The sequence below is a fragment of the Cololabis saira genome, chromosome 23 (genome assembly GCF_033807715.1).
Source record: "Cololabis saira isolate AMF1-May2022 chromosome 23, fColSai1.1, whole genome shotgun sequence".
NCBI classification, from domain to species: Eukaryota; Metazoa; Chordata; class Actinopteri; order Beloniformes; family Belonidae; genus Cololabis; species Cololabis saira.
In genome coordinates this window covers 5,791,536-5,804,565 of record NC_084609.1, presented here as the reverse complement: position 1 = coordinate 5,804,565, position 13,030 = coordinate 5,791,536, and the positions used below count along the sequence as shown (strand labels likewise).

The following is a 13,030-nucleotide window of genomic DNA, read 5'->3' as shown; positions in this document are numbered from 1 at the left end:
AATTAAGACACAAGAGCATTTAATACTGTGGGGTCCAACAGTACAGTATTTTATTTTTTTATTTGGGGGGGGGCGGGGCTGAGCTGGTAGCTTTGTATTATTTTAGATGGTTTACATTTTACTTTTTTTCTCCCCACTTGAAATGCACTAAGTGGTGGGGGGTAATAATAATCACACCGTAGGGACACAAATAACACCACATGGCAACTTTATGTCAATATGACAGAACTAGTAAACCTTTCATGGAAAGAACGGTAAGTAGTCCTTCTCGCCGTCCTCATTCTTTAAAATAAAGAAATATTATTCATGGATCTATTTCGCAACTACAAACGAAGCCTACGAACGGGACCTACGTCGTCGCGCCGCCCTGCGATCACAGAACCTAACGCTAGGTGGCGGTGTGCGCGTCGTTTTTCTTGCAACGCCGAGCTCGTCTCTCGTTTATTCACGGAGCTCAGAAACTTTGCAACCGAGCAAATAAAGTGCATCTAACATGACATGGTAACAGTAATTCTCGATGGTGTTGCAGCAGTCTTGTTCTCTTGTACCAGGCTCTGTGAGGAAACTAGGAGGTAGAAGCTTTGCTTAGTGTTAATATGGCACAAACGAGTAGAAACTCAAGGGTTTACACGCCGATGGACTGGAGGGGAAAGTAAAGAGGGGTCTGGCGGCGGAGTATGGAGCCAAATCAAGGCCAAAAGTTTTGCTAATTTGAAAATAAAATTTGAACCTGAAAATTCTTTTTTACAGTTTCAATTTTTTTTTTCAGTTTCAGAACTTTTTATTTCAGTTTCAAATCTTTTTTTTTCAGTTTCAGATCTTTTTTTTCAGTTTCAAATCTTTTTTTCAGTTTCAGATCTTTTTCTTTTCAGTTTCAGAACTTTTTATTTCAGTTTCAAATCTTTTTTTCGGTATCAAATCTGTTTTTCAGTTTCAGAAATTTTTATTTCAGTTTCAAATCTTTTTTTCGGTATCAAATCTTTTTTTCAGTTTCAGAACTTTTTATTTCAGTTTCAAATCTTTTTTTTCATTTTCAGATCTTTTTTTTTCAGTTTCAAATCTTTTTTTCAGTTTCAGATCTTTTTTTTTCAGTTTCAAATCTTTTTTTCAGTTTCAGATCTTTTTTTTTCAGTTTCAGAACTTTTTATTTCAGTTTCAGAACTTTTTATTTCAGTTTCAAATCTTTTTTTCGATATCAAATCTGTTTTTCAGTTTCAGAAATTTTTATTTCAGTTTCAAATCTTTTTTTCCGGTTTCAGATCTTTTTTTTCAGTTTCACATCTTTTTTTTTTTTTATAGTTTCACATCTTTTTTTTCAGTTTCAAATTTATTTTTCAGTTTCAGACTTTTGGCCCCGATGTGGCGTTGGGGACGTGGCATCAACTGAGAGGGGCGTGGCATCATGAGTGACAGCAGAACAGAGAAGACTGGGGACGTTCCTCAGTCATGTTGCCTTCAGGAAACGTAGGTTGCAGAAGTTATCAGTAGAAGTTTGATTCAACACTGTACACTATATTCACGTGATTGGCAGTGGAAAAAGTTTTTCCTCTGTTTTTTCCACTGCCAATCACTTGAATATAGTGTACAGTGTTGAATCATACTTCTACTGATAACTTCTGCAACCTACGTTTCCTGAAGGCAACATGACTGAGGAACGTCCCCCGCCTTCTCCGTTATGCTGTCACTCATGATACCACGCCCCTCTCACTTGATGCCACGCCCCCCACGCCACATCGGGGCCAAAAGTCCAAAACTGAAAAAAAAATTTAAAACTGAAAAAAAAAAGTTCTGAAACTGAAAAAAATGAAACTGTAAATAAGAATCTTCAGGTTCAAATTTTATTTTCAAATTAGCAAAACTTTTGGCCTTGATTTGGCTCCATAGCGGAGGGGGGGAAGTGCTGGCATGGCGGTACGGAAGTGATAGAAATCCGATTCCTTTGGCCTTTTGAGATCTCAACCTCGCCGATGAGGGAGCATCTTTGGGAGGAATGGCGCCGACAGCAGGTCCGAAGGTCCGACCTCTAACAAGTTCTGGCGTGGCGGACAGCTCGCGGCGCCAAACACGCCATCGGAAACGTCCGTTTGCACATCGGTGGCGCTGCCTCAGCCCGTTTCCACGACTCGAATCGAACAAGTTAAGCAGAGATGTTGGTTTTTCGATAAAACCGCCTCTTCGGTCCGTTTCCATCCGTCGTCCTCAAAGGTCTGACGTCTCGACGACCTCCAGCTTCTCCAAAGGCACTTTGGATGACCCACACTCCAAATCAAACACTGGATTTCACCGAAATAAAAACCAAATGTCTCCCTCCAAGCTCCATCCGCTCATCTCTCTCCCGTGTGTCAAAAGACCAACCGTTTTTTTGATGAGAAAGGCAAAGTAAAGTAAGACCATACACGGTTTTTATCAGGCGTCAATAGAACTCGATCAGGTACTCGGGGTAAATCTGGTTGCTGTCGAAAATGACGTAGATCTTTGGGTTGGCCATGTCGTCCACGCAGCTGTCGTAGAAGTTGGTGAAGCTGGCGTCCTTGGACGGGGGTCGGCAGTACATGGGGTGGCCCACCGTGTACTCGCCCACCAGCACCCGCGCCAGGAACATCGTCTTATAGGGCGGCTCGCTGGCGAATATGGGCGGCGCCAGGCCGTGTCTCTGCAGCGTGGTGTTGTGTTTCCCCGTGGTGTGGCAGAACTTACTGGAGTACTTGGCGTCGCGGGCGAAGTAGCTCCCTGCGGGGGGGAAGGACAGGACGTCAAGTTCAATCGGACGGAAAAGACAGAGCAGGGGAAAAACATCTTTCATGATGTGACACCACGGACACAAACAAGCGCTTGTACCTTTTCCATAAACATCGCCGTGACTTCCCGTCAGGCGCCAGTCAAAGTTAAATGTACATATAGCTTGTATGTTGCTGTGTCCTGTGCCGTGAAACAGCATTCGCTCCTCAATATCTAGCGTTCGCTTGACTTTCCGGAGCTGTGTTTTCTTCCTTAAGGGAGGAAAACGACACAAAAGCATGAGGCTGCGATGAAAACAACCACAACGCGGCCGAGAAAAAAAAAACGAATAAGCATTGTTAAACTTAAAGGGAAAGTTCGGTTTTTTACAACCTGGACCTTATTTATGACATTTTTTATGGTTGTATACTCACCCAGAAAAGTTTGGTGTCATTTGGAGTCCTTCGGAAGATATTAGGAGGTTTTTTGCGAGCAGCTTCTCCGTGTAATGGAGCGCATGAGGGCATAGACGGACGCAGACGATGCAGCGTCTAAATAACACATGATTGCCACGAAACTCGTTCATTTCTTTTATGAATCACTAGATCTGCTTCCAGGACCTGTTGTAACATTGTGGCGCGGTCTGTGTATTAAACAAATCAGTTTGTAAACAAGACCTCTGAACTCATGACGTCATCTCTGTCCGCGCATCGCAGACGCAGCTCTGTGTACAGAAACCTCACGCTACTGTTAGTTTACTGTTAGTTATTTGAAACATGTCTGAATATTTGTCAAATTCTTAGGTTGTGGACGACGACTTTGAATATGATGGACGTCCTTACCGTTTTGAGCCGGAGTATACGGCTGAAGAGCTCACTGAACGGAGGACAGAGTGCGCGCACAGAGATGACGTCATGAGTTCAGAGGTCTTGTTTACAAACTGATTTATTTGTTACAGACACAGCCCCGGATGTAGACAACAGGTCCTGGAAGCAGATCTAGTGATTCATAAAAGAAATGAAGAGTTTCGCGGCAATCATGTGTTATTTAGACGCTGCATCGTCTGCGTCCGTCTATGCCCTCATGCGCTCCATTACACGGAGAAGCTGCTCGCAAAAAACCTCCTAATATCTTCCGAAGGACTCCAAATGACACCAAACTTTTCTGGGTGAGTATACAACCATAAAAAATGTCATAAATAAGGTCCAGGTTGTAAAAAACCGAACTTTCCCTTTAACAACAGGGCAAATTTTAAACTGTGGCTGCAGCACTGAACAAGAATTAATTTTTTCATTTTCCCTGCAGGGTTCGACAGGCTGCGAGTGTCAATTGATTTAGGTGTAACAAACAAAATAGCTAAATTCTCTGCTTGGACTTTGATTTAAAACGCGTCTACCTGCAGAAGAACTCCCACAAGTCCAGGTTCTGAATCCTCTGGATGGATTTGATGGGATGGTCCATTGTCCGTTCGTACAGTCTGGCGACTTCCTTAAACTCGTAAGTGTCTCTGCCGAGCTGGATGAGCTGCAGAAACACAATCACACGCCGAAAACATGTAAAGGAAAAGGATGTCTTTCCTGCATCCACAATATGTGAATTTATAATATATGTGATATATGACAGGATCTGATATATATGAAAGGGTCCGATATATGTCACAAGATCTGATATATATAGTATGATATAAGATAAGATAAGATAAGATAAGATAAGATAAGATTATCCTTTATTTTCTCCCTCAGTGGGGAAACTTACTTTGTTGGCAGCAGTACACTTAGCACACACATGCAGGGGAGGGGTAAAAGAGATAAAAAGAATAAAAAATATATATATATATAATTACAAAATATGAGCAGTATGTACAGTAGATTGATAGAAAAGAAACAGGTAGAGTGTGTGTGAGGTAGACAGGCAGATATTGCACATATATCACCCAATCCGATATATATCACAGGATCCGATACATATAGCAGGATACGATATATATCCTGTTAAATGTCTTCATGTCTTATTGCCTGGAAGTCATAGAAAAGTTAGTTGTTAAACTGGTGCTGAAGAACAGCATCAGACACGTGGAAAAGAGGCGTGATTAGCTTGAAAATATCAAAATATCTGTGTGAATTAAACAGCTTTACCTGGTACGGCTCGTCCGTGTTGATTCTCTCCCAGTGACAGGGAACCGGCAGCGCCAGATTATCACAAATAAACCTGATGGAGACAGAAGTCCATATTAGAGCAGCTGATTATATCAAAAACGTATCGTTATCGCGATATCGACATGCGCGATAAATGGTGGTCCGTTATTTTCCAAATGCTGTACATTCACGCTGTAAAAATCAATAATAAAGTCGACTTTTAGCTGCAGAGCATAAAGATATTCAAGTTTGTCAAGCGATTAATCACGCATGTCGATATCGCGATAATGATATGTTTGTAACTCTGATATTCCATGTTTTCCCGACATCCCGCAGCTCGTTTTTCCTGGATAAACCCATGCATATCTGCTCAAACAAACGTAAGCAACACTTTAATCGGATCATAGCATCAAGTCAGCTGAACTTCTGGGATATTGATCTGATCAGTCGTCTGATCTGAACAGCTTCCCTCGAAGGGCAACACTGAAACAGGACTGTTTTTGGACTGTTTTTCACCAGTTTCACACTTGTCTGGGGCCTTTGTCGTCACCGGTGGCGCGAGGAGACCTGTGAGACCTACAGAGGCTGAACAGGAAGTCCAGCTCTCTCCCGGGCGGCTCATCAGTTCCTGCCGGGAGGTTTTGCCTTGTCTCACAGAACAGTTTCAAGACTGTGGAGGAGAATCCAGGAGATTACATCTTCAGGACCAGTATCTGCTCCTTTGAGCAAGGAGGAGCGAGATGACTGACAGATTTCCACAAAATGAACGCCACCAGGTCACTGGTGGGAAAGCCAAACAGAAACAGACTTCACCAGGGCGGCCTGAGGCCTCGTAGTTACACCAGTGGACGAAGAAGGAAGTGAAACATAAGTCAGGCTCGCCCGACGGAAGTCCAACGCAAAACCTCTGGGATAAGATGTTCAGGTCCGTCTAACCCTGGATTCACACTGAAAGCGTCAAAAAATCACCTGACGCCTGCATCGCGCTGCTTGGTAGATTCACACTGAAGTCTGTCGACACCTGCAGTAGGCGGAGCTAAAGCTGCACTGCAGAACTGGAGGGAACAAAGTGCATATAGTCTACATATATCTATGTAAAGCTGCACATCTTCAGTTTCCTATTTCACCATGGATCACACTTTGGGGGGCCTTCTTTATATTTTAGCGTTATTTCCGCATAGATAAGAAGAGTTTGATACTCCTTAACCAGGTTGGTCCTGGATCAACATCAACCATCGTTGGTCCCGGTGAAGCTGCAGTCTGTCTGTGGTGAACACTGACACACCGGTTCGTAGCGGGTTTGGTCATGATGTCTAAACTGTGTTTTGTGATTAATAAGCACGGTTTTTAATTATTTTGCGTTGGATCGATGTAGCAAATAAAACCGTTGGGACCATCCAGCTCCTCACCCATCAGTTACATGTTTCACATGAGCAGTTCAGGTAAAACGGCAGTCAAATCAGCAAAAATGTCAGTTTGCTTGATGAAATATATTAATTCCTGATAAAATAAATTTGTTAGTCCACAGCTCTGCTCATGAATGAGTGTACGTTTTTGTGTACATGAAAGTACAATCTGCATTGAGGCTTCTTGCTTCAGGAATCCCGGTCTGTGATTGGACGCTGCCTCGACGTCGCCGCTGCTCATTTGCATAAAGTTCAGATTTATCAACTTCAAATTGACGCTCTGGACGCCTCCAACGCCTCCAACGGCTCCGGCGCCTCCGATGCCTCCGACGCCTCTCGACGCGTGTTTTCATAGACAATGAATAGCAACCGGACGCCTATGACACCCGTAACGCTTTCAGTGTGAATCCAGTAAAAGGCCGGCAGGTTGCACCTCCGACTGTCCGGGAGCTCAGTGATAACAAAATTTATTACAAAATGGGGCAGTTTATTTCAAAATGATATGAAAAGATTATTACATTTTGGACGTTTATTACAAAATGCGGCTCAACAGGCTTCCTGTTTTAACTAAAGGATTCCCGACACGCAACATGAGATTTATTTGTCTTTTTTTTTTTTTTTTTACATTTTCTGCTGTTAAACATAACATCTCTATATCGACATTCACATAAAACCCCCGGACATCCACTTTGGTCGCCACACCTCACCTGAAACCAGTTGCAGAGTGGAGAGATCTCTTGATTGGTCGCTGCTTCCCCGTCGTCACGTTAATCTGTCGCATCACTGGAAACGAATGAAAAACGTGACAATACCTTTTATTTACTTGAATAAATAAGATCCTTTTCATCTCCAGAAGCCTAGACAGGGCCAGGCGGGAGGGCGTCGGGCGTAACTCACCAGAGAAGTCCAGCCGGTACGTGTACTTGGCCGTGTAGAACTCCATGACCCCTCGCTGGTTCCTGTTGTAGCACTGTTCAATCTGAGCACTGGTCACCGAGCAGGCAGCACTGGGATCAATCTGACAACCAATCACATGATCCACAGCAAATGCTTCAATAAAAACATTAACATTTGGAGTCAAGAAGAGACTTCAGTCCACAGCAGAGCCGTGCCGACGAGTTTCTCTGCTTGCAGGCAGGTGAGAGACAGAGAATAAATCAACCGGTAAATACAACAACGTAGGGGTTTAATGTTTCTTTCAAAGCACTGCAAAAACTCAAAATCTTACCAGGAATATTTGTCTTATTACTAGTTAAAATGTCTAATTTTTAGTAAAAAAATCTCATTACACTTAAAACAAGACTCATCACCAGAAAAATAACTGCCAGTGGGACAAGATTTATTTTCTCATTACAAGCAAAAAATCTTGTTCCACTGGGAGACTTTTCTACTTATTTTAAGTGAAAATCTAATTGAAACAGGTGAAAATTGTTGTTTTTTCCAGTGATGAGTCTTGTTTTAAGGGTAATGAGATTTTTTTTTTTTACTAAAAATTTGACATTTTACCTAGAAATAAGACAAATATTGTTAAGATTTTGAGTTTTTGCAGTGAGCTCATAAACCCGTAATTCATTCACAACACGTTAGATGTTGAATCTGTGAAAATGAAGGATTTTGATGAATAAAAAAAAAAAAAGAGGTAAACTTGATGGCAGCAGCGCTTCTTAAAGGTTGGAGCAGGGCGACTTTAAAACACTGTGCAGCGTCATCTCGTTTTTAACGAACTGAAGAGACCAGTCGGAGTTTCAGGAGAAGAAAAGCTCCTCAACGGTCCGATGCACTAGATGTTTTTAACGAGATGCTGCTCAGTCAGAGAGATGCAGGACTTAGTCCATCATCTTTAATCTGGAACTCAGTTGAAAGAAGAATTTCACATTTGGATTGTTCTCTCCATTATGTCTCGGTCCATTTTCAAAGAGCTTTGGTCCAGAGAGGACGGGAATGTCTCCGGATCGCATCAAAGACTTTTCTGAACCGTGTTCCTGGACGGTGGTTTCTGCTGGAGCTCCTGACGAACGCAATCGCTCCACCGCAGAACCTTTTCTGTTTTTAATCTGGTGCCATCAGAGGGCCTGAACATCAGTCTCTATTTGCTGCTTTGCCCCGGACGCACAGAGATTTCTCCAGAATCTAAGAATCTTTAGATGAAGAGATATTCAAAGTCATCGCAATTTTACCACGAGGAACATGCTTTTAAAAGACTCTAAAATGCTTAATTTTTTTATTCACTCATCTGTGCCAATAGTTTGACTGCAGGGTGTTTTTCTTCTGAACGTCGTACGTTGCCCTTAAACCAACTTCTCCAAGTCGTGCTGCTCACATCAAACTGAACTAATGTTTTTTCACGAAAATCATAAAATATCACTTTCATTTGACCTAATATTTACATCCAGTTGTGAATATAAAACATTGGTTCATGAGATTTGCAGATATCTGCATTCTGATTTTATTTATATTTTCATTACTGTTTTTCATTAGTTGCTTTTGGTTTTTTCACTTGGGGTTTTGGTTTGTAAATGTTACTTGCAGCTTTTGAAGCAACCAGTAGGAATATTAAGGCCCCGTTTACACGTAGCAAAAACGGTGGTGTTTTCATGCGTATTGGCCGTTCGTTTACACGAAAACGAAGCTCAAGGTCACCAAAAACCATCATTTCTGAAAACTTGTGTCTTGCCGATTTTAATGTTGACGTAAAGCACTTTGAATTACCTTATGATGATTTGTGCTTGCCTTGCCTTGTAAATGTTACTTGCAGCTTTTAATTTCATTTTATTTGTTATTTAAGCGTACTCTTAAAGCGTACTCTACTTTTTGAAAACCGCGCAAAGTAATGGATAAGCCCTGAATGCAGGCATTGTGACGTAGAATTGTCAAATTGGTTTAATTCACCGCAGGAATTGTTACAGATTACTTTTGTAATACTGTATTTAACCTGGTCTTTGTACGTTGTTACCGTATAGAAACGTAATTCTTGTCATTTTAAGAATGAGATGTACCTGCTGTACTCTACTGCCCTTACTTTTTAACAACTTGTGCTTTCTATATACATACATACATCTACAGACAAACAACCACACACTCACACCTGCGGGCAATTTAGAATCCCCAATTAACCTAATATGCATGTTTTTGGACTGTGGGAGGAACCCGGAGTAACCGGAGAGAACCCACGCAAGCACGGGGAGAACATGCAAACTCCACACAGAAAGACCCTGCTGGGCCTGGGAATCGAACCGGGGACCTTCTTGCTGTGGGGCAACAGTGCTAACCACTAAGCCACCTTGCTGCTCCTCATTTTATACCTTGTGTTGAATTGTCCTCTATAAATAAACTTGCCTTGTAAATGTTACTTGCAGCTTTTGAAGCAACTGGTAGGAATATTAAGATGTGACACAAGTGAATAAGTTATAAATTGCAATGTTTCATATAAAAATGATTTTAATTCACTAATTTTCTTTTCCTTTTTTTAATCTTTTTTCCTTTTTTCTTTTCTTCTTTTTTTCCCTTTTTACTAATGTTTTTCCCTTTTTCTTTTTTTATCCTTTTTTTCCTTTTCTTTTTTTTTCCCTCTTTTTACTAATGTTTTAATGGGAAACTAATGATCACCTCTGGTGAAATCATTAATTTATGGGTCTGATCCAGTCAGAGATCTTCAATCTGTAACTTTGCAGTGATTAGTTTTTATGTTTCACATAATTCTCCAGATTGTGGGTGATATAAATGTATAAAGTGTTCAGCAGAAACATGTGTAAACTAAACTAAAACATGTGTAAACTAAACCAAAACTACCTCGAACATGTGCCAGACCCCGCACTCCGCCAGGTAGAACCAGCACCAGTTCGGCTCCGAGGTGTCCATGTCTTCAATCTCTGCGGACTCCTCCTCTGCAGTTCTGACGGATAACATTCTGAATCTGACCAGACCGGGGAATAAAAACACAAAAACACAAAAACACGCCAAAAACCTTTAAAATAACAACACAAATTTAAAAAAAAAGAAAGAGACACTTGGATGACGGGGCTCAGGTGAGCATTTTCACCCGTGGGACGAGCCTAAGCATCGATTAGTCCTTTTACTGGCTCCTCATCCTGGGAAAATTAAACCAAAACAAACTGCTACATGGAGCTAAAACCGCATCCTAACGGCTTTAAACGGGCTCGAACTGGCGTTTCCCGGTCGGACTTTAACGCAGTCATGCCCCGCTGAAGCAACACGGCGGCAGGAATCCACAAGGTCGCGATATTCTTCTATTATTCATTGTTATCCTTCATCGGGGGGTTTTATGTCCGCATAAGTTGTTTACTTTTACTTCCTGGTTTCAGCCGCATATACGTCACCAACACCCGGGCGGCGGGAACGCCCATTGGACGTGATTTACGTACGTGCGTCATGACGTAGGAGGGCGTCGCCGCCATATTGGGTGGGGCGACCTGGCTCCGGACCAGTATGGAGGTAGATTTGTGTCTTAATTATTCAATCAAAAATATGTTTTCAATTCAAAATAATTTCACTTCAATCAAAAAAAAACAACACATTTTCAATCAAAGAAAAAAAGTGTTTGAATGCAAAAAAATCTGATTGGAAAAGTTTTTTTTTATTGAAGTAGTTTTTTTTATTGAAAATATTTTTTTCTTTTTGAAGCAACTTCTTTTCTGATTAAATGATAAAGACACAAATGTCCTACCCATAATATGGCCCAAACACAAAACAACACTACTTTGATTTGATTTGATTTATTTTATTTTTGTACATGTAAATTTACATGTACAAAAATGTTGTTTTTTAAAAAAAAAAAAAACAACACTTCATGAGAGGTTTAAGAAAACTAATCTTTTTTTTGATTGAATAATTAAGACACAAATTTACCTCCATAGACCAGCACCAGAACCAACCGGAAACATACCTGTCAAGTCTCCCGTTTGGGACGGGAAACTACCGTATTTTACCCTTCTCTTTCCCGCCGTCCTCCCGTATTAGGCAAGACAAGTTTATTTGTAGAGCGCAATTCAACACAAGGTAATTCAAAGTGCTTTACATAAACATTAAAAGAAGCAAGACACAATTAAAACATAAATATCAAATAAAATGAAATAAAATGATAAGAAAAGAGGTAAAATAATAGAAAGCACAAGTTATTAAAAAGTAAGGGCAGTAGAGTACAACAGATACACATCTCATTCTTAAAATGGCAAGAATTACGTTTCTATAAGGTCAAAACGTACAAAGACCAGGTCAAATACAGTATTACAAAAGTAATCTGTAACAATTCATACGGTGAATTAAACCAATTTGACAATTCTATGCCACAAAGCCTGTTTCCAGGTCTTATTTCCATAACTTTGCATGGTTTTCACACAACTGACGAGAATTAAGTTTCTATACGGTCAAAACGTACAAAGACCAGGTCAAATACAGTATTACAAAGTAATCTGTGCCGTTTTGTGCGGTGAATCAAACCAATTTGACAATTCTACGTCACAACGCCTGCATTCAGGGCTTATCCATAACTTTGCGCAGTAAAATTAAATAAAACGATGAGAAGAGAGGTAAAATAATAAAAAGCACAAGTTGTTAAAAAATAAGGGCAGTATTTTCCCGGTAAATTTCCCGTTTTATAATATAATAATTTTTAAACAACAAAATCAATTGTCACTAATCTCACGAGAACTGCCACCTGCTGTATCCTGCGTGGAAGTTCTCGCGAGGTTAGTGGCGACAACGGAAACAAACTCGGAACAACAAATCAAAGAGATGGATGGATGTAACGAGAAGTAAGGCATTTCTGCCCCAAAAAAGCAAAGACTTCGTGTAAATATCTCTAAAAATGGGAAACCGAATTTACTTTCCTAATAATAATAATAAAAACCACAATCTTATGCTGTAAGAATGCACCTTTCAATAACCATGTCTACCTCATACTGCTGCACCTTTCACTTTTAAACAAAAATTGTATATATGTTAATAAGAGCCATTTTTCTATTACTGTACAGTTAGCAAAATAACCAGATTCAAAGTCTCTGTCTTGTTTGACCTTACTTGGCCAAATAAACAGGATTCTGATTCTGATTCTGATCAGATAATATAATGTATTTGTTGCCGGGTGAGGTCTGAGATTCAGCCTCAATCACTTCATCCCCTGTAAGACAACATTTGAAAGGAGGAAGTTATTTTCGCAAAAAAGGACGGAGCGGCCAGGAGAAACAAGAAGCAGAAGAAAGGGATGGAAATGAGGAAGAGGGAATGGAGGAGAATTTAGGATGTTCAGAAGTGAGCAGGGTCACTGAGGGAGGAACAGATTAGCAACAAAGTGAGGAAGAAGACGAACAAGAAGACATTGGTGAGGGATGAAGACGAGAGGTTCAGAAAAAGGGACAGATACTGAAGAGGTAAACGATGAAGATGAGGAGGAAAAAGATGGCAGGAACTCAGAGGAGCAACCAGCTTATATGTTTTTCTTATCCATTCAAAAGTCCAGTGTAGCAACATAAGATGATACTCAATCCCCACAAAAAAGGATGCTTAATGTTTTTTTATTTCAAATTTGCTCATTATTTTGTATTTTTCTACATTCATAAAAGGTAAAATTATAAATAAAACACCTTATTTTCTTCATTTTTTTATATAAAGTAAAAAAAAATCCTAAAAGAAAACCCCAAGACCAACCGGAGTCAAGGAGCAACTACGCCCACATGTTGTGCAGCGTATGGTTACAATAACCGGCGCAGACTGAACAATAACTTTGGTTATTTATAATCTAGCAATGAAATGTTA

At 40.5% G+C, this 13,030-nt stretch overlaps 1 protein-coding gene across 1 annotated transcript; it reads right to left on the bottom strand.

Moving 5' to 3' along the window:
• Nucleotides 1-1,843: 1,843 nt before the first annotated feature.
• Nucleotides 1,844-10,574, bottom strand: LOC133423894 (protein mono-ADP-ribosyltransferase PARP11-like). The gene is made up of 7 exons (XM_061714222.1): nucleotides 10,049-10,574; nucleotides 7,157-7,277; nucleotides 6,967-7,042; nucleotides 4,854-4,926; nucleotides 4,115-4,242; nucleotides 2,839-2,990; nucleotides 1,844-2,730 (listed from the first exon to the last, which is right to left on the bottom strand). Exons 1-7 carry the CDS (start codon nucleotides 10,163-10,165, stop codon nucleotides 2,414-2,416), a joined length of 984 nt encoding a protein of 327 aa, XP_061570206.1. The 5' UTR covers nucleotides 10,166-10,574; the 3' UTR covers nucleotides 1,844-2,413.
• Nucleotides 10,575-13,030: the final 2,456 nt, after the last annotated feature.